The 24,284-nt window shown below is 65.3% G+C and overlaps 12 protein-coding genes across 12 annotated transcripts; 8 read left to right on the top strand and 4 right to left on the bottom strand.

Moving 5' to 3' along the window:
- Positions 1-700: 700 nt before the first annotated feature.
- On the top strand, positions 701-3,127 carry Q8F55_009306 (uncharacterized protein; the record flags this gene model as incomplete). The annotated part of the gene is made up of 6 exons (XM_069357674.1): positions 701-980; positions 1,015-1,832; positions 1,868-2,193; positions 2,230-2,512; positions 2,550-2,841; positions 2,880-3,127. The coding sequence occupies 6 exons, from the start codon at positions 701-703 to the stop codon at positions 3,125-3,127; spliced, it is 2,247 nt and encodes a 748-aa protein (XP_069205611.1).
- Positions 3,128-3,555: 428 nt separating this feature from the next.
- On the top strand, positions 3,556-5,211 carry Q8F55_009305 (uncharacterized protein; the record flags this gene model as incomplete). The annotated part of the gene is made up of 2 exons (XM_069357673.1): positions 3,556-4,994; positions 5,196-5,211. 2 exons carry the CDS (start codon positions 3,556-3,558, stop codon positions 5,209-5,211), a joined length of 1,455 nt encoding a protein of 484 aa, XP_069205610.1.
- A 1,163-nt stretch (positions 5,212-6,374) lies between these two features.
- On the top strand, positions 6,375-8,460 carry Q8F55_009304 (uncharacterized protein; the record flags this gene model as incomplete). The annotated part of the gene is made up of 8 exons (XM_069357672.1): positions 6,375-6,636; positions 6,674-6,781; positions 6,816-7,410; positions 7,456-7,483; positions 7,527-7,747; positions 7,788-7,987; positions 8,022-8,121; positions 8,157-8,460. The coding sequence occupies 8 exons, from the start codon at positions 6,375-6,377 to the stop codon at positions 8,458-8,460; spliced, it is 1,818 nt and encodes a 605-aa protein (XP_069205609.1).
- An 813-nt stretch (positions 8,461-9,273) lies between these two features.
- Q8F55_009303 (uncharacterized protein) lies at positions 9,274-10,181 on the top strand (the record flags this gene model as incomplete). Its single annotated transcript, XM_069357671.1, has 2 exons — positions 9,274-9,813; positions 9,846-10,181. The coding sequence occupies 2 exons, from the start codon at positions 9,274-9,276 to the stop codon at positions 10,179-10,181; spliced, it is 876 nt and encodes a 291-aa protein (XP_069205608.1).
- A 508-nt stretch (positions 10,182-10,689) lies between these two features.
- Positions 10,690-11,525, top strand: Q8F55_009302 (uncharacterized protein; the record flags this gene model as incomplete). Its single annotated transcript, XM_069357670.1, has 2 exons — positions 10,690-11,151; positions 11,187-11,525. The coding sequence occupies 2 exons, from the start codon at positions 10,690-10,692 to the stop codon at positions 11,523-11,525; spliced, it is 801 nt and encodes a 266-aa protein (XP_069205607.1).
- A 639-nt stretch (positions 11,526-12,164) lies between these two features.
- Q8F55_009301 (uncharacterized protein) lies at positions 12,165-13,058 on the top strand (the record flags this gene model as incomplete). The annotated part of the gene is made up of 5 exons (XM_069357669.1): positions 12,165-12,234; positions 12,297-12,369; positions 12,589-12,668; positions 12,701-12,832; positions 12,865-13,058. The coding sequence occupies 5 exons, from the start codon at positions 12,165-12,167 to the stop codon at positions 13,056-13,058; spliced, it is 549 nt and encodes a 182-aa protein (XP_069205606.1).
- A 284-nt stretch (positions 13,059-13,342) lies between these two features.
- Positions 13,343-15,085, bottom strand: Q8F55_009300 (uncharacterized protein; the record flags this gene model as incomplete). Its single annotated transcript, XM_069357668.1, has 1 exon — positions 13,343-15,085. The coding sequence occupies one exon, from the start codon at positions 15,083-15,085 to the stop codon at positions 13,343-13,345; it is 1,743 nt and encodes a 580-aa protein (XP_069205605.1).
- An 822-nt stretch (positions 15,086-15,907) lies between these two features.
- Q8F55_009299 (uncharacterized protein) lies at positions 15,908-17,092 on the bottom strand (the record flags this gene model as incomplete). The annotated part of the gene is made up of 1 exon (XM_069357667.1): positions 15,908-17,092. One exon carries the CDS (start codon positions 17,090-17,092, stop codon positions 15,908-15,910), a length of 1,185 nt encoding a protein of 394 aa, XP_069205604.1.
- A 328-nt stretch (positions 17,093-17,420) lies between these two features.
- Q8F55_009298 (uncharacterized protein) lies at positions 17,421-18,044 on the top strand (the record flags this gene model as incomplete). The annotated part of the gene is made up of 1 exon (XM_069357666.1): positions 17,421-18,044. The coding sequence occupies one exon, from the start codon at positions 17,421-17,423 to the stop codon at positions 18,042-18,044; it is 624 nt and encodes a 207-aa protein (XP_069205603.1).
- A 156-nt stretch (positions 18,045-18,200) lies between these two features.
- Q8F55_009297 (uncharacterized protein) lies at positions 18,201-19,592 on the bottom strand (the record flags this gene model as incomplete). Its single annotated transcript, XM_069357665.1, has 1 exon — positions 18,201-19,592. One exon carries the CDS (start codon positions 19,590-19,592, stop codon positions 18,201-18,203), a length of 1,392 nt encoding a protein of 463 aa, XP_069205602.1.
- Positions 19,593-20,766: 1,174 nt separating this feature from the next.
- Positions 20,767-21,723, bottom strand: Q8F55_009296 (uncharacterized protein; the record flags this gene model as incomplete). The annotated part of the gene is made up of 1 exon (XM_069357664.1): positions 20,767-21,723. The coding sequence occupies one exon, from the start codon at positions 21,721-21,723 to the stop codon at positions 20,767-20,769; it is 957 nt and encodes a 318-aa protein (XP_069205601.1).
- Positions 21,724-22,996: 1,273 nt separating this feature from the next.
- Positions 22,997-24,191, top strand: Q8F55_009295 (uncharacterized protein; the record flags this gene model as incomplete). The annotated part of the gene is made up of 2 exons (XM_069357663.1): positions 22,997-23,535; positions 23,585-24,191. The coding sequence occupies 2 exons, from the start codon at positions 22,997-22,999 to the stop codon at positions 24,189-24,191; spliced, it is 1,146 nt and encodes a 381-aa protein (XP_069205600.1).
- Positions 24,192-24,284: the final 93 nt, after the last annotated feature.

Genomic DNA, 24,284 nt, shown 5'->3' with positions numbered 1-24,284 from the left:
TGGTGAGGGCGATGCAGAGAGAGGATGCTGGTGCGCCCCAAGATATGCCTCTGGGCTACCCGGTTACTCGACCTCCCCCAAGGCTGCGACAAGGCCAAGGATGGGCAGGACGGGCATGGCCGAGGATCGGGCACATGACCTCGATCCAACAACCACTACGCGGCTTTCGGCATGCCGTCTGCGACAACAACAGTGCGCCGTCGGGCCCCGCGAGCACGCGGGCGGGGTCTGGTCCGTTATCACTGCGGGGTCGAGTCCATGGCAAGCGTCCTCGGCCCCGCGCATGTGATCAATCCAGCAAACGCGCCGCTCACTGTTTGGCGCGATTCCATGACTCGCCCCGCTCGCGTCATACGGCCACTCGCATATCCGGAGACATGCATGCACTGGCCCACCTTGTCTACTTTGGTTTCATTGTCGGCGCGCCTCCTCCGCCCGCTGGATCGCTGCCTCCTCCTCCGCCAGCTGGGCAGCTGCTTCCTCCTTGGGCGCGCGGACCGCCCCGGCTGCACCAGCTGCACGAGCTGTCGAGCCGTCGAGCTGGCCAACTGTCTACCGTCTCGATGCCTTGCTCGCCTCCTCAACGTCACCCTGTTGATATCGTCACGTGATTTGTCGGCGAAATGCGACAAGTTGATTTCGACGAATCTGTTGTCCTTGGACCATCCTTTGCTCTTCATCTCGCGCGCAAGCAGCAGCCATGGCACTGCAGGAGCAGCAGTACCGCGTGTCGCTGCCTGAAGAGGTCATCTACCACGTCGCCTCGTGCATCTCGGACGTTGGCGACCTCTGCACGGCAGCAGCTGTCTCGCGACAATGGCAGCGGGCTTGCTCGCCTCACATCCCGAGACACCTGCGCGAAGTGGTCCCCCGTGACCCCCGGGAGCTCGAGCTGCGCCTCAAGACAACGGCCGAAATCTCTCGTACAGCACACCCCGAGGACCCAGACAGGTGGAACGACGTCAACTGGCGTGCGCTGGGTAAGGCAGCTTCGCCTTCACCGCTGACGCCCAGGTCTGAGCTATGCGCTCAAAGACGACCGGATCAACCGCGACTGGAAGGACGGCAACGTCACGACCCGCTGGGTCCCGCACGTCTTCGACCGAGACAACCTGAGCATCTCCGCGGTATGCCCCCGCGAAGGGTATGTGCTCTGCAACCGGGACTACACTTTCAGTGATGTCGCCCTCGACGAGGCGGGGGCCACGAGAAAGTTCAACACGTTCAGCTTCGACAGTCGGTTGGTTCCCGAACCTGGCACCATTTCCGGGGGGTTCTTCCCGAGCAGGTTTCCGGATGGGGAACACTGGGGCTGTGCCGACGTGCCGGGCATGGGCCCGGTGTTGCTATTCGCCCCAAAGGATCCCAACGAAGCGGCCCACGATGACGACGGCGCGCCGCACAACACGGAGAACCAGATGGTGGAGGTGTGGGTCACTCCTGCGGACCGAGAGCGCTGGACCGGCCTGGACAGTCTGGACAGCACCATCCAACCCTCGGAGCGGGCCAACGCGCCGATTCCGGACAACGTGGGGAGTCCCCAAGAGTGGGTGTACCTCGCCACGATCCCCTTCCGCATCGACCTGTGCGAGACCATCCCACCGCTTGACCGTGTGTTGGCGTTGCATGCCGACTATGACCGCGACGGGGCGCACACGCTCGTCGCCGCGCACAGCTACCGGGGTCGCGCGATCGTTCGGCGGGTCGCCGAGGCGAGCAGGATGCTGGACGCGGACGGCAAGCCAACATTGGCGAATGCAGCCAACCTTGTCACTACGTTCAAGCACGACCTCCTGGGCGACACGTTCAGTGACTGGGGAGACCCGCTTTGCGTGAGTCGCCCCGAGAAGCCACACTGACGGCCAAGTACACGTACATCGACAGCGACTATGTCTTTGCGGCGCAGACGGCTGCGGTGTCGGTGTGGTCGCGCGCAACGGGCGAGCACGTCGTGACACTTGACTCCGCTCTTGTGCACTGCGGACCACTGGTCGATCTAGGCTCGCCAGGCTTGTCAGGGCTGAGCCGAGATGCCGATAAACGAGTCTTCAAGAGGCAGCCCGAATCCGTGCCCAGCAACACGACGGCCGTCCGTCAGTTCAGCATCGAATGTGTCCTGCCTGACGAGAGCGGATACCCGGATCTCGTGGAGCGCGATGTGCAGGCGGGCCAGTTTGAGATAGGCCCAGATACGTGAGGAAGGGTGTGAGGGTACCTCTGACGCCACAGCCTCATCCTCGCAGGTGGAAACTTGATCTTCTGGACTGAATGCAGGTGGATGGTCCTCGTCGACTACGCTTCGGTCTTCCAACGGGCAATGGAGATTCCGAAGGAAGAGGAGCCCGAGTTCTACCAGCCACCCGAGGACAGGGAGCCACCTGTTGATCGACGCCTGCAGGAGGTTGTCGCCCCTTGCCTTGTCGAGTTTGCCCTCGATTGCGGGGATGAGGACGAGGGCGACGAACCGCCCACCCTTGTGCGCGCGTTCGACCATCGCCTGCTATACGCAACGGTGGGTTGACTGGTCGAGCGGTCGCTTACACCCCCAGGAGAAAACAACCTATGTGCTGGATCTGTCCACAATCCCCCGTCTTCCTGCCACGGAGCGCTTCCGCATCCCCGTACTCGAAGTCATCGGCGTCGGGCGCAACTTGGAAACGGGATACTACAACCAGCGCTTCTTCATGACCAACAGCTCGGTGTACGAAGTCGTGACACTCTCGCGGAGACAGGAGCTCGGATCAATGGACAACGGCTACCTCGAGGCGACGCAGGGTTTCCCAAAGACTGTCCGGTGGCGACATGATTGGAGCTGGCCGCTCGAGGAGGAGCAGTATGCCTGTGAGTGGGCCCCGCGCTTTGGTGTCTGACGGCTGCAGGCGCCATCCGGGTCCTGTCGGTCGAGCCGCACGAGAAGTTTGTCGGCAGGCCCTACAAGGCGTCGCATTCAGGCGGGTGGGCCGCATGGCAAGAGAGAAACTACGTTGTCGATAGTAAGACCGGCGGCATCCTGGAACATGCCAGGGGTGTAGAGAGCGCGAGTGGCTGGGGAGAGGCCGAGCTCAGGACCAAGGCTCGGCACGAGCGCCTCGAGCGGCGGCAGCAGCGGCGCGACGCCCAGCAGTGAGATGCCGTCCAGTGTCGCAGTGGAGGTCGATGCTAGTAGTCTTGCCATGCAAGCGCGGTTGGACTTCCGTCGACGATGCCAAGTGCAGATCGATTGCTGTAAGGACACAGTCGGGATGATGAGGCACGATTCGTGGGAACCTTTCGCCACCCAAGATGTGCCAAAGCCGCAATCCCACTGTGTTGCCACGGCACGACAGGCATTGGATTCTACCAAGTCATGTATCGCGCCGCGCCGCAAAGGCTGATGTCCTCGGCTGTGCACCTGGGCGGTGCGGTTGACTCGTTTTCGCGTTTCACATGCCCGCTGATTACGATGAGCACCGCCACGCCGCCATCTGACATTGACTCGTGACTGTTTGGCTCCCCGCAACTTAAAATACAGCAGCATGCTTTTCCGTTTGACCACATCCCAACAACCCAGCAACCATGTCGATCGCAGATCCAGATAGCCACCCCGAGGTGCCATCCAGGGTGCCACCCCGTGGCCCCGTGCTGTGCCCGAGTGCCCTCCCACACATCTTCCGACAGATCCTGGAAGACCCAGCCAACTACTGGGACCTGCACGACCTCCGTGGTGTCTGTCGTGGATTCAGGGACGTTATCGACGAAATCCAGTGCACGCACCTGGTGGTGTGTATGCGCGAGACGATCCTTGCCTCCTCCAAGGTCTACTGGGACGACATCTGGATGTTCTTCGAGCTGCAGGGAAAGGCGACAAGAATGAGCTTTCCCTACAAAGAGTATGTCGACGCAGAGGGCCTCCCCCAGTACCGCGGCCAAGAAGCCCACCTTCCTCTGCATGGCAGCAGCATCGACATGATCACCTGCCGTGTCAGGTATCAGGCAAACAAGCACGTAGATCCCGACTCGGACTACTGTTTTCACATCCCCTGTCTGCGCGCTCTGTGGGAGGACGACTGGGACTCGGACACTTGGCAACACGCCCTAGGCCTCATCCGCAAGAATACGAAGACGGTCCTGTTCATCAACCACGGCCGGAGGAACGAACACCGCCCGAGGAACGAGAATGACGGTGACAGGACCAGAAGTGCCAAAGTCAGGCGCAGCCAAATTGCGCCAGACCGTCTGATGAGCCAAGTTGTGGTCGCACTGGCCTCCAATCCGAGATATGTACGGGGGGATCGGAGCTGGTTTGTGAACGCTATCCCGCGCCACCATGCAGGTTGGTGCGACAGCGAGCGAACAGATCTGTGGGACTACCGCAGGATGAGGGTGGGTGGCAGGTGGCTGTCCCCCGCACTCCATGCCAACGCTCTACTGGGCGCATGGGTCTTCATTAGGGGCCAGTTTACCAACCGTTGGAGATCGAACACTCCACGCTTCAGGCCGAGCGAAGACTACCCCACGGCAACGCACATCGTACAGCTCTTCTACGCCGAGCCTTCGCCAATGCCGGTCGACATCTACGGCTTGGGCCTCGAGGGTCTGCTGGAAGCCATTGCCCGGTGGCCGATGGTTAAATGGGTAGTCGTCGGCGACGAGCAGCTTCTTGATAAGCTCTGGATTGGGCAGTACGCGCCTGGCAGTGCGCCTGTCCAGGAACGCATTCAGAACGCTGTGGCAACGTACTCGCGCCACGAGAGGCAGTACGGCAGCAAGTTGGCCCACCCACACGACCCAGATGTGCTCGCCGCCCGCCTGCAGGCTATCCGGTTCATCCCGACCGCCGAGTACGAGTGTCGTGTGAACCGTGAAACGCCGTTCCCCGAGGATTTCAACAATCTGCCCAGCTTCGTCATCGGCCACAGCGCCGAATCGAACAGGTTCCCCTTTCTATGGGGCTCCAACCTGCCGCCCTTTCAATGGGGCGAGTACCAGTGGCGCAAGAAGCAACGGGCGGAGGGGTGCTACAAGGCAACCGCAGGGCAGGACAAAGCGGCAAAGTTTCAGCGAGCGGCGGCCTGGCGAGAGAATGAGGCGGCAGCGATCCGGCGAGCCGACGAGGCACGACAGCATCATCAGGAGCAAGACAGTTGTGGGGTGTTGCCCAGGTCCTGCTTCTGCTCCATCTGCAAACGCACCGCTCGGAGATGACAGTGCCCTAGCGCCCTGCTCCTGTAGGACCGCCGTCGTATCGTCCATCAGGCGCTTTGGGATCGAGTGTGGCTTGACGTTTCGGCTCATGGGCCCAGCATTGGTGGGCGGGGGCCGGACCCCCACAGTTGCCAATGAAAAGAGCCACACCTCCCCGCCTGTAGCCATAGAACAGAGCCATTCCACTCGCGAGGGAGACAAGGTGGATCTATGCCGGATGTATCCAAGCCGTGCCACAGCGCTCCAGGGCAATCGCCTGGTGAGCGCAGCCTCGCCCGTTGACTGCATCCGCCCTCGGCCCATCACGTCGCGCAATTCGCCCGCCCAAGCTGGCCGAGGGCGCGGGGGCCGGCTCGGCGCATTGCCTCCGGGCTATCAGGCCGAAGCGCCGAGCGATATCTGCACGCAGTGTGGTAGTTTTCGGGGTAGAACAGTCTCACATCGCCCGCTCATGTGCCATGCTTCCCGGCGGCATCGAGCTGTCGCAGTGTTTGTCCCTCACGTCATATCAAACAGCTAATCTCGGAGTAAACAAACAGTGGGGCGGGGCGGTGGGGCAAGGTGACTCGGCCATCCCGACGGCACGGGGACTGTGCCTGGCCGGCAGGCGGGGGAATCAAGGTGTGGGCGGCAGTCGTCCGCTGCCTCGGCGTTGGCGTGGGTTGCATGCCAGCGCCGAGCGCCGAGGGTGCGCCGCTTGTGGTTGGCTCGTACTGGGCTTTCCCGGGCGCCGCATGCTTGACGGCGGATATCCTTGAAGCACGCGAGGCGTGGAATACTACGGTGTTGGGCGGCAAAGCCGAGCGGCACGATTCGGCACGCTACATGCCGAGCGATCGAGCCCCCCACGGAGCCCACACGCGCCTCCTAGCCTCTCCTGCTGCGCGTGGCGCCCACTCTTGCGACGTCGCTGCAACTGGCACTGCGCAGCCAGCCAGCCGCTGCATGCCGAGGCCGAGGCTGCAGCGTGGATGGGCTGTTTTGGCACGCGCCTCGGCCATCTCCGCGTCCTCGTCGCAGTACTCCACTCTTCCGAATCGTCTCGCGGGCCGCCGGCGCCCGTAAGTACCAGCTACTGCTGCTCTGCTCTTGTCGCTCCCCCGATGCAGAGCATGCAATAAGTCTGGCGCCGGAAGGAGAGTGAGAGCGCACAATCCACTCGTTCTCACCCCCCAACCCCACCGCTCACCATGTCGTCGCCGACGCTGTCCAGCGACGAGAAAAAAGACGCGTCCGTGCCCGTCACCGCGGGTCCCGACTGTACTCTCCCGAAGCGCCCGTGGCAGCGCGACGTGACGCCGTGGTCGCGCATCATCGCCCACGCCTACCCCGGCGCCGGGACCGACGCCGACCCGTACGTCGTCAGCTGGTTGCCCGACGCCGACGGGTTCAAGGACCGCGAGAACCCGCTCGTCTTCAAGTACTGGTACAAGTGGTGTGTCACCATCATGGGTGGGTCGGTATCCCGCGGGCCGCATCTAATCTCCAGGCGCGACCGGCACGCTCGCCGTGTCGATGGGCTCGTCGATGCTCAGCGCGGCCATCACGTCCCTGCACATCGAGTTCCCGGGCCACAACAACATGATCTACATCATGGGTAGGCCGCTCCTCCGCCGCTCCACTGACCCCAGTCACCGGCATCTACGTCCTCGGGTTCGTCGTCGGCCCGCTGCTGTGGGCGCCCATGTCCGAGGTGTTTGGCCGCCGTATCATGTTCATCCTGACCTATATCCCGTTCACGGCGTTCAACGCCGGCGCATGCGGCGCAAAGGACATCAACACGCTGCTCGTCATGCGCTTCTTCGCCGGCACGTTTGGCAGCAGCACCATGACCAACTCGGGCGGCATCATCGCCGACATGTTTGAGGCGCACCAGCGCGGCCTCGCCATGGGTGTCTTTGCTGCCATGCCGTTCCTCGGCCCCGCCATCGGCCCCGTCGCTGGCGGCTTCCTGTCCGAGAAGACGTCGTGGGTGTGGGTCGCCGCTGTGATTGCCATTTTTTCGGCCGTCCTCACCGCCGTCGAGTCGGTCCTCCTGCCCGAGACGTACGCGCCGGTTCTGCTCCGCAAGCGCGCCGCGCTCCTCTCCAAGGCGACCGGCAAGGTGTACCGCTGCCCGCAGGACAAGGCCAAGCCGCTGCAGGTCAAGCAGCTGTTCCTCAACCAGCTCAAGGTGCCCTACATCCTGCTGTTCACCGAGCCCATTGTGCTCATCACGGCGTTGTAGTGAGTGGCGGGGTGAGTGGCTTGACTCGGCGCTGACAACCCCAGCATGGCCGTCATCTACGCGCTCCTCTTTGTGAGTGCCTCGGCCCTCGCCAGCTGATCCTAACACCCCGCAGATGCAGTTCACCGCCTTCCCGCTCGTGTTCCAAGGCATGCGCCACTGGTCGCCCGGTATCGCGGGCCTCGCGTTCGTCGGCGTGTCGGTCGGCGCCTTCATCTGCCTCGCCGCCATCATCTTCTACATTAACCCCAAGTATGCGTGCGACATGCGCGCAAAGGGCTACCTCCCGCCCGAGGCGCGTCTCCCGTCGACCATCATCGGTGCGGTGCTGCTCCCGTACGTGGTCGTAGCCATGCCTCCGCTCACACCACCCCAGCATCGGCCTGTTCATCTTCGCGTGGACCTGCACGCCAGTACGCATCCACTGGATCGCGCCCATCATCGCGACCGTGCCGTTCGGCGGCGGCATCGTCCTCCTCTTCCTCGGCATCTCAAACTACCTCGTCGACGCGTACCTCATGAACGCGGCGTCCGTGCTCGCAGCGGGTACCGTCACGCGCTCCATCCTCGGAGTCGGTGAGTGGTTACCGCTGTCCCCAACTCACCCCAGTCTTCCCCCTCTTCACGGTCGACATGTACAACGCCATGGGGCCGCACTGGGCCGGCACGTTCACCGCGCTCCTGGCGACGCTCTTCATCCCAGTCCCCATGTAAGTGACGCCTTGGGTGCCACGCTGACGGCCAGCATCCTCCTAATGAAGGGGCAGAAGATCCGCAGGCTTACCAAGCCCGGGAGGGACGCCGACGACCTCGGCCAGATGATGGCCAAGATGATGATGGCGCAGCGCGCTGCCGCCGCGGGCGGTGGCGCCGGAGTAGCGGGGGGAGCGGCAGCAGCAGCCGCACCCGCGGCCGAGGCAAAGGACGACGGCGGCATTGACGAAGAGGCCGTGCTCCAGGACCTCGAGACGCTCAGCCGCCAGGTGTCGCCCGAGTACGCCGCCGAGCTCGAGCGCGTCGTCTCGCAGCACAGCCGCAGCCCGCGCTGATTGTCAATAACTGCTTTGGAGGACCCTTGATGTGTATAGTTGCATGGGCTCGTGATGCATTGTTCGCAAGGCTTGGGGGTGCGTCGCTCGTGATTTGTGGCACATGCCATGGCGATCAGCGAGGGTATCCACTCCCGGATGGGTCAGCACGAGCGCAGGAGGGCGGGGGCATGGCTTCACTGTGTCTGGGAGCACGCATTGCCGGCTGCCCCAGCTGGAGCGGGGTGCAAGGGATGTGTTGAGAAGAGGCCTACACCCGTGCACTGTTCGATCGAACAACGACCGGTGCATTCGATCGACGGCGGAAGAGCCGCCATGTCGACCACGTCGAGCCTCCTCGTCGACCATCGCGAGTCCCTTCGCACCTCTCATCAAGCATCTGCAATGGGGCGAGGAGGGAACTGACCGCTTCTGAATATCGCTGCCGAGCTCACCCCTACAGGCTACATAAACTGCCGCTGAGCCACCCGTACTTCGTCCACACATCCCACCAACATCCTCCCCCCACCCACCCACCATGCGTCGTGTGCTCGCGGGTACCCTCTCCTCGTCCCCTGCGTACCCCGCCCCCCACGTCGCTGTCGGATCGATCGATGAAAGGTGCGTTCGATCGAAGGCGGGCGAGCCGTCATGTCGGCAATCCCCTCGCACCTCTAATCAAGAACCCACAATGGGGCGAGGGGGGGAACTGACCGCTTCTTCACCGCCCATCCCCCCGCTTCGGCCTACATAAGCTGACGCTGAGCCACCTGCATGCCTGCCCCTCGTCCACACAACTCACCAACATCCTCCCCTCTCCCCTTCCCACCCATCATGATGAATGAACTCCGCTACCGCAGCCCCTCGTCCCGTCCGCCCGTCGTGCAAAGCTACCCCCGCCAGCCGCAGTACCCGCCGACCGAGATCCAGGTGTCGGGCGAGTACACCGAGAAGCGCGTTCCCGAGCTCGCCGACGTGACGCTCACGATCAAGGTCGTGGGCTGGGACAAGGCGGCCGTGCTCAAGGAGTTCAAGGCGTCGGCCAACACCGTCGTCGAGGCCGTGGCTGCGCTCGCGCCGCCCAAGCGCGCTGTCGCCGGCGCGCTCGTCGACGCCGAGTGGCCCGTCCAGAACCCCAGCAAGCCCGTGGTCCGCTGGAGCACCGGCCGCCTGTCGACCCGCTCGTGGGAGGAGACGGAGAGCAGCGAGACCACCTCGACGACCGCAGGCGGCGGCCTCGCGTTCGTCAGCACCGTCGTGACCACGGTCGACAAGGTCCAGTACCGCACGCGGCGCAAGTACCAGTCGAGCCAGGCCGTGACGGCGACGTTCCACGACTTTGCCGCGCTCGAGACCTTTGTCACGGGGATTACGGTGAGTGGTGCAATAAGCTGCACTTACGCCAGGCTCGCAAGAATGTCGAGTTTGACAGCATCGGGTGGCGCATTTCTACGCAGACGCGCAAGGCTCTCGAGGCAGCCGTCATCGCCGGCGCCGTGCTCGACGCCAGGTCGACGGCGCTCAAGCTCATCGCGCCGCTGTCCGACGAGGAGCCGCGCCTCAGGGCCCTCGAGATTGTCAACGGCGGCGCTGCAGTCGTCCAGCACTATGCCGCGGCGTCCTCGCGCCGCGCATACGACAGCAGCAATGGGCGCGAGGAGGACGAGCCCAAGATTAACTTTGAGCCCGAGCCCATCTCGCACCAGCACAACGTGAGCATCAAGTGGGTCGTGGAGGAGTAGGCCGTGGGAAGTGGAGAAGCTGTCAGTAGTGATTGGTGCGAGCAGTCGCTTGGCCTCGGTGCAGCGCATGCACATGAGACAGACTGCAGTGCAGTGCTGGGTCGTGTTCCATCAGTCGTCGGGATGTCAGTGGATGTGAGAGCGTCAGTTGAAAGTGTCGGATCTTTCCACTTGCGCGTCATGCGCATGCGCTCGTTTCTCGATATCCCTCCACAGCATTGTCTCAGCTCGCTGTCTCACCATCATGGATGCAGTCATGCTCAGTTCGACACGCATGCAGTAGCAGCATCATCGACGTGTCGGCCGGAATGTCGTGCTTAAGGCTGACCGGGGCGGAACAGTTCGCTCCCCGCTGCACCGCATCCCGCTCACTTCTACTCTTTCCCGCATGTCCATCTCATCATCCACTTATAAACAACTCTTCTCCTTTCTCATCCTCGCCATCGCACTCCTCTTCGCATTCACATCCACACGCAGCACGAGCCCATCCACCCGCACTGACAGCGCCATGGCCGCCCCCACCACCGCACCCTACACCACCACGTTCCTCAACGTCGCTGGCGAGAACCGCGTCGAGCGCACCCCCGAGCTCGCCGACGCGACGCTCAAGGTCAAGGTTGAGGGGTACGACCAGCAGGACGTCCTGAAGCAGTTCAAGACGGCCGCTCACGACCTGCTCGAGTCTATTGGCGTCCTCGCACCTGAGAAGCAGGCTGCCGCCGCCGGGTCCGCCGTCGACGCCGAGTGGCCCGTCAAGAACAAGGACAAGCCCGTCGTGCGCTACAGCACTGGCCGGCTCTCGACCTACTCGTGGGCCGAGCCGACGGCCAAGATTGTCAGCAAGTCGAGCGGCAGCCTGTTTGGATCGAGCGGCGACCCGAACGCGAAGCGCAGACACCACGCCGAGCAGACCGTCACGGTCACGTTCCACGACTTTGCCGCCCTCGAGGTGTTTGTCACCAAGGCAGTGGTGGGTTGCGCTCTCCTGACACAGCTGACAGCCAGGCCAAGAAGCACGTCGAGTTTGCCGGTATCACCTGGCGGCTCTCGGCGCCGACGCGCAAGGCGCTCCAGTCGGCCGTGTACGCTGCCGCCGTGCTCGACGCCAAGGAGCGCGCGCTCGATATCCTCGCGCCGCTCTCCGACGCCCCGCCGCGCCTCAAGGCCGTCGACGTGAGCGACAACTCGGGCTTCAACACGCAGGCGTTCGCCAACCAGCGCGGCGGGCTCTTTGGGGCGCCCGGCGTCAGCAGCGGCAAGGTTAACGAGCCGCGCATTAGCTTCGAGCCAGAGCCCATCGCCCACAGCGTCACCCTCCAGGTCAAGTGGGTCGTGCTGGAGTAGCGGGTGGGCGGCGGGTAGCGGTCGAGGTTGACGGCGCCCACGCCGTCGACCGCGCGCCGTCAGACAGTTCGAGATTAGTGTGCATTTGTCTAGTTGTCACAGTTCATAGGAGGCCATAGGAGGGGACAGTTGCGTCAAGTCCATAGCAGTGGTCGCGTACGCATGTGAGGTCATGGAGACGACGAGGGAGGTGCCCGCGGCTTTCCCGCCGACGCGCCGCATTTCCCGAGAAGATGCATCACAGCCCAACACGGTCCTTTGACTACGACGGCGACGGCCAGTACAAAGCACGCATCCATGTCATCTCCACTTCCTCCTCGTATCCCCCACCCACGCATGCCCGCGACGCGCGACTGACTTTGTGCAGGATAAGTGACTGATGGCGGTGACGCCCGCTCGGTCAGCTGACGGCTTTCCCGTCGTACGATCCGATCGACCGGAATGTGGGCCAAGCCAGCGAGAGCGGGGCTCACCGCGCCGACGTGCCGAGAGGGCATTGAGCGAGTGCACATCGAGGTTGCTCGCTTCTGGCTACTTACTTGCTCCTCGCTCACCTCAATCACACTCAACTGCTCACTCACCCACCTCTTCACACTCGTTTCTCGCTCCTCGCTCTCTCCCCGCTCCCCGCTCCCCACCATGTCGACATTCACCGTCCCCCAGTGGATCAGGCTCTGGCTCGGCCTCAGCACCATCATCGTCATCTGGGGTGAGTTGGCGAGCTGCGAGCCGCCCGCGCACCCCTCCTGACCTGGCCCCGCTGACCCGCAGACATCGGATACTGCTTCATGCGCCCGCGCTCCATGCCGGGCGGCGACCTGTCCTGGCTCTGGGGCCCGTACAAGTGAGTCGGCGCGAGCGGGGGATGCCCGCGGCGGACGTGGCTCGGGTGTCGGCTTGGCGTCCATCGGCGCATCGGCTCCTGCGTCTAGTCAACGCCGTGCCCAGCTACGATGGCACGATGCGACGCACGATGCGACGCACGACGACGCACGACGACGCACTCGCGCGTGCCTCGGCCCCTCCCCCGCACCCCGCACCCCAACCCCGCACTCACGCCCAGCCTCTTCCCGTACGCCGACGTCGACTGGGTGTACGGCTTTGACGCGTACAACTCTGGCGACGGCTTCACCAACGCGCAGGGTGAGTTGCTGTGCCGGGCCCGCTGACCCCAGCGTTCATGAACGTCGTCGAGGTCATCCTCAACCTCACGACCTACTTCCTCGGCGACTCCCCCGCCGCCCCCGTCACCGGCCTCATCGCGCTCGTCATGACCGCGTCCAAGACGGACCTGTACTTCCTCCAGGGTGGGTGACGGCGCTGGCGTGGCTGACGACAGACTACTTCTGCGGCTGGTGCAAGACGGGCCACAACTCGCCCGCTGTTTGGTGGGGCGTCTTCTTCGCGACCAACGGCATGTGGATCATCGTCCCGACCATTGCGTCGCTCGTGCTCGCGTCTGGTCTGATCCAGTTGCTCGTCGCGAACGCGCGCACGTCGCGCAACGGCAGCGCCAAGGTCAAGGCGTTGTAGGGTGCGGGGGCTGGCCGACGCGACGAAAAGAAGTAGAACAATGGTAGAGAATGTACATGGTCGCGGATGCGGAGGGCGCTGGCGACCCTAGCTGGCTCTCGTGGCACTGGTCCGCAACCCCCCCCCCCCCCCCAAGCACATGAAGATGGAATCGATCACAGTATTCGTTCCGGACGAACTGCTAGAGTCTAAGAGTCTATGGACAGAGCGGGAGAGGGGGGAGGGCCTCGAATAAATCATCGTTTGTGAACAGCGCTGCTACCAGCGCTCGTGGAGGCTATTGCCTACTGGAACACCCAGGTGATGGGGAAGATGCCGTCCTCGGTCTTGCTGTTGTGCAGCGCGTTCCACAACGCCGGGGTCAGGTCGAGCGAGCCAAAGTCGCAGCCGGTGGCGCAGCGGTCCTGGATCGTGCCGACGACCGTGTTGCCCGTCGTGCTGTCGGTAATCACAATGTTCTTGCCGCAGACGGCGTCGGCGCCGAGCGCGTCAAACTGGTCCTTGTCCAGGCCGACAATGTACTGGTTGTCGTGGAAGAGCTCGCTGCTGCACGCCACACGGCCACCGCCCTGCCCCTCGTTCTGCGAGGCGTCCTCAAGGTTGTAGTAGGTCGCAATGCCGCTGAAGCGCTCGGCGTGGGTCGTGGCGGCCTCGGAGGTGGTGGCCTCGGTGGCGCCAGTCGTGCCGCTCGCCGACGTGTCCACGCCGCCCGAGGTGGCGCTCGTCTCGGTCGTGCCGGACTCGGTCGTCGTGTTGCCGGGAGTCGTCGTGGTCTCGGTGATACCGGACTCAACTGAGGTCGTGTTGCCGGGGATAGTCGTCGTGTCGGTCACGCCGGTCGAGGTGGAGGTGGTGTTGGCCGCCGCGCCGTCCGTCAGGTCCGCGCCGCCCTCGCCGTCGACAGTCGAAGCCGTGTCGGTGGTGCCCGAGGCGACGTCGGTGGAGTCGGAGACGACCTCCGGGGCGTCCTCAACAGAGCCCCAGCCCGAGCTGTTCGAGCCGGAAGTGGACGAGGTGTCGGTCGTGCCGGAGGTGGTGGTCGTGCCGTCGGCAACGGCGTCGGCCTCGCCAGCGCCGCCAGTCGACGAGGTCGTGTCGGTGCTACCCGAGGCCGAGGTCACCTCACCGCCGGCAGCAGCAGGGGGCGAGCTGACCGAGCCCCAGCCCGAGCCGTTGGACGAGGTGGTGGCCGAGTCGGAAGTCTCGGCCCAGGTGGCGTCCTCCTCCTCTTCGCAGTAGGGCACGTCGTCCTCGCCCTCGGCCCACTCGCCGTCGTCGCCAGTGTCGACCCAGCCATCGTCGGCGCCGGTGTCAACCCAGCCGTTGCCACCGTCGTCCTGGTCGTCGCAGTCCTCGTCCTCGAGGTCGTCGACCTCCTCGTCTTCGCCGCAGTCGTCGTCGTCACCAGTGACGGTGGTGTCACCGCCGGACACGGTGCCATCGGCCGAGCCGTCGCCGCCGGTGGCCACCTCGCCGCCGGTGCTGGCCGAGGTGTCGTCGCCGCCCGAGGTGCTCGACGTGTCGTCGCCCCCGGTGGTGGCGGTCGAGCCCGAGGCGCCGTCGCCGCCGGCGACCTCGGTGTAGTCGGTGCTGTCGGCGTCGTCGCCCTCAACACCCGCGGCCCCGCTGCCAGAGCTGGTGCCCGAGGCGTCGCCGCCAGACGCGGTGCCCGAGCCGTCGCCGCCAGTCGACGTCGCCGGGGTGGGGGCGGGAGCAGGAGGCTCGACGTCGCCGTTCTGGCCGTCGACACCGTCCTCCTCGCACTCCCACTCGTCGGGGTTGAACTCGACAGTGTCGGGGCCGCTGGAAGTGCTGGAGGATTCGCCCGCACCCGAGTCCCAGCCAGCGGGCGGGGTCCAGCCGTGGCTCGTGGCCCAGTCCTCGCAGTCGCACTGGGCCGCGAGGCCGTGGTGCCCGTGCTGCTTGTGCAGGTTTGCACGCGCCCAGCCGCGCGCGTTGGGGATGGGGGACGCCGAAGCGAGGGAGGAGAGGAGCGCGAACAGCGCCAGGGCCTGGGTCATCAACATGGCGGGAAAGGAGTGAGGTGTTGTGACGTGGGGAGGGGGGAGAGGGGGGAGGGGGGAGTCGGGGGAGAGGTAGGGGAGGTCGTAGAGTTAAAGATAGATAGAGAGCGTGGTCGTACTTGGCACAGCCAGAGAGTAAGAGTGATGAGGTGGTCAAGATGGGGTTGGTGCTCTTGTTGGTGTTGGTGCGCGGGGCGAGCTGCGCAGGCAGGTGTTAGTGGTCAGCAGTGGGGTGGGTCAGCAGAAGCAAGGCGGGCAACGCATGGGAGAGACGAGGGGGGAGGGTCGATGCGGCGCGGTGCGTGCGTGGCTGTCTTGCCCTCGGCATGTTGCGAGCGCCGCGAGTCCTTTCGTCGAGCTCCGAGGTGTGCGGCGGGCGAGCTGGCCCAGTCCAAGGTGCGACGGCGCTCCTCTTCTCGAGTCGAGTAGGACGCCTCCAAGGTCTAGCTCGACACTGGCGACAACTCGTCGCACTCTGCCAGAAGCACACAAGACGCACCCCAGCCGCATGGATGCGTCTCGGGATGCGACGTCGCGTCGCGCCACACGAGGCATGTGCGCCGCCACGCGCCGCCACGCACGCCAAGACGGCTGCAGTGCTGTTTCGCTGCCGGCTGCTGGCTGCAGGCTTGAAACACTGTGCACAATGCATACCTCAACCTGCGCTGTCTCGGCACCTCGAAGCGGTGCCGCTCCCCCGCCTCGCGCATTCACTCGCCCCTTGCCACGATTCTGACGCGTGCGACGTCTCGTCGAGACATGTCGAGCAGGTAGAGCAAATCGAAGTCGAGCTCGTCGGTGGCAGGGGGAATTGGGCTCGCCTTCCTATGCCCGCCGTATCGACTGCGACGGCCTCTGCCCCTCCAGCCCCTCGCCCTTTCTCTTCATCCCGACCGTCCTTTGCTCCCGACCAACGCCGTGTAAGCCCCTCTCGAGGCGGTACTGCTCCTCGCCGACGTCGTGCAAGTACTCGCTCCTGCTCGTGATCCGGAGGCGGGCGAGGGCCTCGTCGACCTCGTCTTCCGAGTAGAGGCCACCAGCAGGCCCATCCTCATCCAGCGCCTGCCACCGAATCTCCCACCTCAGGCGCTCGTCGGCACTGCGCGGCCTCCCGGGCTCGTGCCCCCACAGCCGCATGTTGTCGTCCATAACCACAGTCCAGTCGAGTGCGAGTGTACCCGCAATGACGTCCACGAGGTCCATCACCAGGTCAGCGAACCCGCGGCGCGCCCCGGCCACTTGAGGCTCCTTGTACAAGTGCACGACGACAGCGGTGAGGCGACATCCGGGCACGGTGCTCTGCAAGGGCAGCCGGACCGCGTCCCGCTTGTGGCCGACGTTGCGCGATGTGTAGTTGTCGCGCCTCGGTACGTTGAGCACGAGTCTTGCCGGTAGCGGGAACCATTGGGCAACGCGGTACGCACTCCCCGGGTATGCAGAGTCCCCCTTGATACTCAGCTCGCCATGGAGGACTAGTGTCGGAGGTGCAAATGGCGTGTGGTAGCTCTCCCCACGGACCGTCTCGAGGCCCGTGCTCACGGCGTAGAGCAAGTCGCGGTCGAGAAATGGCGCAAGGGACCGGAGATGCCTCGGCGGAGACGTGTTGGGCGGCAGGAGGATGTCGACGCGCTTCGTGAGTCGCAGGAGGCGCGCACACTCGGCGCGCTCGGCCGGCGAGCCGTCGGGGCTGAGGCCTGGCACCCGGCAGCGGAAGGGACGGGGGCCGGGGCGGAACAGGCCTGTGATCACTGTGCGCCGAAGTGTCCGGTCCATGTCGTCCCATGCCGGTGCTAGGTCGAGCGGGAGGGTGCTCTCGGCCTCGTATGACGGAACGTCGGCGAGCCGGAACTCGTGGGTGGCGAACTGGATCATAATGTGGGCGCAGAGGACGGCATCGGCGGCGGCCTTGTGCGCGCGCGACACACCCCGGAGCGTGATGGGGTCATCAGCGAGGACGTGGTCGAAGATCTGCTCGACGATGTGGGGGTAGGACTCGTGCGGGATGGGCATTGGGCGAGCGGTGGTGGATGCGACAGTGTCAAAGGCGACATCGAGGTCTGGTCGAGTTGTATTGCTTGCGCCACCATCGCGGGGCTCCCCATTGTCCTTTGTGCCAGCCGCACAGTCGGCCCAGCGTGGCTGTGATCTCTTCGTCTTATGCATGCCGCCGTCGCGACAATGATGACCTCTGCACGTTCAAGTCGAGTTGGAGCATGCCTCTGCGGTCATTGTCGATGCCCGCGCCGGAACCAAACAAACCCCTGGCTGGTCGACTCGGCATCGCGCGCATCGCAACGACAACTTGACAACGCTCTCTTCACATCTCCCGACGGCGACCATGACAACTGACACCGACGCCGGCGCCACTACCGCCGCCCCTGCCCCCGCCCCCGCCCCCATCCTCGCCATCGACGTGCAGTACAAGGACACGCCGACCAGCTCGACCGGGTACGCCGCTGGCGTCCTCTTCGACAGCTTCAGCTCGGCCGCCCCAACACACACGTACACGCACACGCACGCCGACGCCGAGCCGTACGTCGCGGGATCGTTCTTCAAGCGCGAGCTGCCGCCCATCCGCGCGCTGATCGCTGCCGCCCCCGTCCCGCCGCGCACGATCGTCGTCGACGGGTTCGTCGACCTCGTCTCCGAGGCGGGCGTCAAGCCCGGGCTCGGGCGGCGGCTGTTCGACGAGCTGGGCGGCGAGGTCGTCGTCATTGGCGTCGCCAAGAACCCCTTCCGCACAAGAGCGGAGGGCGCGCCGGAGGAGCCCGAGCCCGGGCTCAACACCCACCCCGGCGAGGTGTTCCGCGGCAGCTCGGGACGCGCACTCTACGTCACGGCGGCCGGCGTGAGCCAGGAGCACGCGATGGAGCTCGTCAGGCACATGCACGGCGCGAACCGCCAGCCGACGATGCTCAAGCTCGTCGACCGTGAGGCGCGCGACGCGGCGCTGCGGGGGTAGGCGACGCGCGACGCCGCCAGCAGCTGTCAACACGGCCACCCTCGCACTCCCCTCTACGCCCACGCCCACGCCCACGCCATCTACTTGCATATACTACAACTGGCCGACGGCCGTACAACCCGCAGCATCGTCCATCGCTGCGCGGCATGTTACACTCTACACGACGGTCGCCAGGTGGAACGTCTCCTCGCCAACGGCCTGCCGCCACTCCTTGCGGCTCATGACATTGATAGACTGCTTGGCCTTTTGCATGCCCTCGGCCGAGCCGTACCAGTGGGGGCGGGCCTCTTCGGAGCGCCAGCCGGCGGCGATGACCATGGCGTGGCGGATGTGGTGGGCGAGCTCTTTGTTGCGCACATCGGCGGTGAGCGGGTGCGTGGGCGACTCGAGCGGCGCGGTCGGGATCCACGTCTGCGCGACGTAGGCGGCCGTCTCGCCGGCGACCTCGATCCTGTCGAGCGACGTCGAGCGCGACGACGCAGAGAACGAGCGCGGCGTGTTGCACGGGCTGTCGTCGTGCAGCGCCGGCACGCTGCCCAGCAGCCTTGGGTCGAGCTCGTCGAGCCCGACAAGCCGGATTGGGTGCTCGGGCAGGTAGTCCATGAGCCCCATGATGGGGTCGTGGAGGATACCGAGCAGCTGGCCGCTCACTGCGCACATCTGCGACCGCCACACGTTGGCCTTGTGGCAGCGCGGGTCGAGCTCGTGCCGCGGCGTGAAGACGATGGTAATGTTCTTGACCGTCGGCCACTCGTACTCTGGCGAGAGGAAGAGCGAGATGGACGACTCGGCGAGCCGCGGGTGCAGCGGGTCGTAGCAGATGTTGACGATGAGCGAGCGCACGGGCGCGAGGTGGTAGAACTCGTTGTACGGGCGGATGTCCAGATGACTCGAGGTCAGTGGCGAGGCCACCTTCTGGCCGTGGCGCTTTGCGCGGGCCGACGCGACGGCATTCGCGCGTGACTTGATCCCCTCGTGCAGGCCTTGGCGGTGCCACGAGAAGCCGAGGGGCACAAAGACAATGACCATGTCGGCTCGGGCTTCGGGCATGACGCAGGTGTCTTCGGCCCAGCAGCGCACGGCGTGGGTCGGCACAGCACCGACCACTTCCATCAGGCACTTGTCAGCCAGCGTCAGCGAGCAGAGGTCTGCGACCTCGTCATTGACCTTCTTGCTGTTGTTGTTGTTGCTGCTGTCGTCGTGTTCTGTGCCTATTCCAGCACGCTTGTCGCCTTCTGTCGTGCCTCTTGTGGCTCGCTTGTCGCACGTACCGCACGAGGCGGAGACGTCCTTCTCCTTTGGCGGCTCCTCGCACGTATGCGAAATCGCCTTGGTCTCGCCGGCCCAGAGAATGGGCGTGGCCGCGCCCTTGACCGTCGGCGTCGACAGCGGCGAGCTGCGCTTGCTGGGGGTAGTGAAGAAGGGCGTGTGCAGCGGCGAGTGGATGGGCGAGTGCAGTGGCGAGTGCAGTGGCGAGTGCAGTGGCGACACGCGCATCGCCCGAGCGTCCATCATGGACGCCGGTGCCGGGGTCGCGGCGAGACTCATGGTCGTGGGAAGCAGTCGTTCGCACGACACTGGTGCGTAACACGAAACGGGCGACGAAACAATGAGTCGACGCGATACCAGACTGTTGGAATAGGGCCGAGGTACACGAAACGGGCCTTGGCGCGGTCGTTCGAGTCGTTCGAAACAAGAGCCGGGAGCGTCGTCGACTCTGGCGCTCCTAGTGCGGCGGCTCGGTGTAGCTGGTGCGTCGGCGCCACTGCTGCAGCGGGGTGTCGTTGTCCTTGTCGTTGTCGTGGGTGTCGGCGTCGGCGTCGGACAAGTCGTGTCGTGGTCGGGGTCGGGGCGTGGCCGTGGCCGTCGTAGCTGTCGTGGCCGCTGGTGCCCAGTGTTGGTCTTGCTCGACACTGCAGCAGGCAGGAACTTGGACAATTCGTTCACAGAGGCCCTCAAAGAGGAAACTACCTGGGGAGACTAGGTTTGGAGCTGGTAACTCGTCGGTGGGAAGGCTGGTCATGAGCTCGACGAGTGGCCTTTTGTTCCTCGTCAGTCCAAGGCAGTGGCGAGATACGTGGGCGAGCGAATCCATGGTATCACGCGTCCACTCGTGCAACTGTGGCGAGATACGGCATCATATCTCCTATCTTGGCATGGTCGGGCTAAACACGTGCCAGCCGCCCAAGTCCAGATCAGTCGTCGCAGTGGTCGAGGGGAGCATGACACGGGTTGGGTGTTCCAGACGGGCCGAGAGGCGCCAGATTCGGCCCGTTAGCTGATCAATGCCTTCGGTAATGTAAGCCGTAGAGGGGGGAGAAGGGCCACCACCCCCGCCTACGTCGACGACGACGCCGACGTCATGGCCCCCGCCCCCACCCCCACCTCACCCGTCAGTGTGGCTGTAGCCCCGCCGACGCGTTGTCCCCCCTCCCATGGCCCCAATTCGCCGGTCGCGTGGAGGTTGTCCGCACACGACCCAGTTGGACCCCTCTGGCCAGACGACACGGCGACCTATACATCATGCCGACCCACGTGTAGGGCGGGGCACCATCGCACCACCAAGCACCCCGTTTCCAACCCGCGCCGTGTCGGCGCGTCGGCGAAACGGGGGAACTGCGGCGCTGGTGCGGCGCAATGGTCCAGCTCATCCCGGCTGGTCGAGAGTTGCGGTCATCTCGTCAAGGCCGAACAAAGGTCGCCGGATGTATCCACATTCCTCCTACGCCAGCGTCGCCGTCACCGCGTATGCCGGCAGCGGCATGTTGCCCTTGTCTGACGCCAGGGCGGCCACGACGTCGAGCTGGCTGCGAGCAAACGCGAGGCCGCCCTCGCTGAGGCCGGCTTCGGGCTTCTCTGCGTCCTCGAGCGCGGCGCGCGCGTTGTAGATCTCCCAGTCGCCGTCCTGGAGGTCGCTCGTGTCGACCTCGACGTGCTGGCCAGCCACGAGCTGGGCCTTGGGGAACAGAGCCAGCGCCTGCGCGCGGCTGAGCGGCGTGCGGACGTTGAGGCCGGTGCGCAGGCCGACGGCATACAAGTGCCCCTGGACGAGCGCCGAGACGAGGTGCGGAATCTGATCCTTTGTCCTGGGTTCGAGGTCCCACTCGGCCAGACACAGGCGGCCACCGGGCTTGAGGAACCTCTGTGCCTTTACGAGCGTGTCGAGCACGGCGGAGGGCGACTCGAAGTACCACGTGCAGTGGGCGAGTACGACGGCATCAAACTCGGGCTTGAGGTCGGCCGTGTCAATGTCAAAGTCGAGCTTGAACTGCAGCCGGCCCTGGAGCGGCGCAGCGGCGGCAAGGTGCGCCACGCTCTGGCCAAGGGTTACGGGAGACCCATAGTCGCCGTCGGCAGGGTCGGTCGCGAGCACGGAGCCGTCGGGGCCAACGGCGTCGGCGAGCGCGACGCTCATGTCGCCCTGCCCGCACCCGAGCTCGAGGACGCGCTCGCCGGCCTTGATGTCAAAGGCGTTGCAAAGGCTGATGCGGTACGCAGACTGCACCGTCTGGATCGCGAGCGACGACGGGTGGTCGCCGGTCGGAAAGTAGGACGCGAGGCGCTCGGCGTGGGCGCGCGGGTCGGTGGCCGAGCGGCTGGCTGCCTGGGGCGCGTTGGCGTCGGCGATGGCGGACGCCGGGAGCGTCGGGTGCGCGTGGGCGTGGTGGTGGTCGGGCATGTTGTGCCTCGGCGTGTGCGCGTCGTGTCGTCAGTGCCTGCCTGGTGAGAAGAGCGACGAAGACGAGGCCGATGCGGGGTTAAGAGGTCGTCGGCGTCGTCGTCGATGAGCGAGGGGGAGTGCGATGGAGCCGGCCGGCTGGCGATGGCGGCAGCCAAAATGACGTCGCCGAGGTCGATGCCCCACGTGGTGCCCTCGACCCGGCTGGCAGTCACCGGAGCCCGCTCGACTCGACGTCGCTTGACACCACACTCTCTCTCGACTCGACAGCCCGTCACCGCATGGCACCGCATGGGCAGGTCGCTTCACCGACGCCGCTTATAGGCTGAGCGAGCTCCGCGCCGCGCCGGGTATCGAGGCCGGCCTGGAGACTGGCAGGGTCGTCTCCGGTCCCGAAGCTTCGGGGCGGCGTCGAGACCACCAGTGCCGCTACTGCCGAGGCAAATGGCTTGATTTGGGGGTCTCCGGCGTCGAGTTTGCGACAACTTTGCGACTGGACGGGGAAGAGATGCGAGGTGTCGTGGGCGACTCGACGACGGCGGCTCACTCACCTGCAGACAATCCCGCCGTCACCGGCCTCGCCCGACCATGCCTCCCTTGCCATTCTTTCTCACACCATCGCCAGACGCTCTGGGCAGCACGACTCGTGACCCACTTTGTGGAACGCGGTGGATCCTCGTCGCCTTTGTCGCGTATCGCTGTCGCCTTGTCGCCTTGTTTGGTTCCCGCGCCGCGGACATGGCCGGGGCACGCGCGATGGCGAGTGCGCCCAAGGCGGCCCCACGTCTCCAAGGCTGGGGGCACAGCACCGTCTAGCATCTCTGGGCATACCGGGCCCGCCGTACACTGCACTCCCGCCGATCTGCGCTCGCCCGGAGTGCTCGCTCGGCGCGATGGGCTCTATCATTCGGAATATGGCGGCGGCGATGGACGTGTCGCTGGCGAGTGGGGCGATAGTGGCGCGAGCATGGCGAACGAGCACGCCACGGGCCGGGGGTGGGTGGCACCTTCGTCCGGGGTCGGACTCACTCACTTACTCCCAGCCCGTCAGCCAGCAGCAGCACACGCTGCATGGCGAAAATCGCAGATGCACGGCAGCAGCGGGGCGCGCCGAGCGACCATGCACGCCATGTCGACATTGCCCTCCACCACTCCACCACCGAGCACGCCAGCACGCGCGAGTGCGCAACATGTGCTTAGCCCGCCAACGCGCCGCAGCGTGCTTATAAGACTCGGCGCTGCTGCATGCTGACCCACTCATCACTCACCCACAATGGCCCCCATCGCAACCGCCGCCCCCGCCGAGGCCCTCGTCGCCGACGTCAAGAAGCTCGCGCTCGTCGACGCCGCGCCGCTCCCGCCTGCCCCCGCCCCCGCCTCGATCCCCGCCGGCAAGTGGTTCTCCGAGACTGGCCTCCCCGAGTCCGAGTACCCCTACGCGCACCTCCTTCCCACGTGGGACCAGGAGACAAAGTACGTGCCGCTCGGCGAGTTTACGCACGTCGACCCGGGGCACAAGGCCAAGGCCGACGCCGACCCGCGCTCGTTCCTCGCTGGCGGCGCGGTCGACGACCTCAGCCCCAAGTTTGGCTCCGAGGTCACTGGCGTCCAGCTGAGCGCGCTCGACACGCACGCGCGCGAGCAGCTCGCCCTCTACGTTGCTGAGCGCGGCGTCGTCGTCTTCCGTGACCAGGACTTTATCGACCAGGACCCCCGCTGGCAGGTCGACAACTGGGGCGCCTTCTTCGGCCGCAACCACATCCACCCGACCTCGGGTCAGCCCAAGGGCGCGCCCGAGCTCCACCTGGTGTAGTGAGTCGCGCGGCCCTCGGCCCTGCCTGCCTGATAGCTGACCCCGCAGCCGCGCGCCCGACTCCCCCTACAACTTCCCGTTCAAGCAGAAGCTCAACTCCAAGGGCTGGCACTCGGACGTGTCGTACGAGGCGCAGCCGCCCGGACTCACCGCCCTGTTCCTGTACGACTCGCCCCCCTCGGGCGGCGACACGCTCTACCTCGACCAGCGCGAGGCGTACAACCGCCTCTCACCCTCGTTCGCCGCCTACCTCGAGACGCTGCAGGTCGTCCACTCGGGCTTTGAGCAGGCGGCATACGCGCGCTCCGGCGAGCGCGGGCCCGAGCGCACCGTCCGCCGTGAGCCCGTCAAGAACACGCACCCCCTCGTCCGCCGCCACCCCGTCACTGGCGAGAAGGCGCTGTACGTTACGCGCGTGTTCAGCCGCTCGATTGTCGGCCTCAAGCAGGAGGAGTCGGACGCCATCCTCAACCTCCTCTACGACCATATTGAGAACGGCATCGACTTCCAGATCCGCGCACGCTGGAAGCCCCGCACCGTCGTCCTCTGGGACAACCGCACCACGGCCCACACTGCCATTGCCGACTTTGACAGCACGCCTGCCAAGCGCCACGGCGCGCGCATCACCCCGCAGGCCGAGCGTCCGTTCCTCTAAGCGATCGGCGACTACATCTTGGGCCTATGTACTGTTGTAAATATCCGATGGAATGGGGTTGGGTTTGTGCTATTGTTGGCGACGGCGACGACG

The sequence above is a fragment of the Vanrija albida genome (assembly GCF_041260175.1).
Source record: "Vanrija albida strain AlHP1 chromosome Unknown contig_7, whole genome shotgun sequence".
Taxonomy (NCBI): Eukaryota; Fungi; Basidiomycota; class Tremellomycetes; order Trichosporonales; family Trichosporonaceae; genus Vanrija; species Vanrija albida.
The sequence above is the reverse complement of the archived record's forward strand: the minus strand, read 5'-3'. Positions and strand labels throughout refer to the sequence as shown.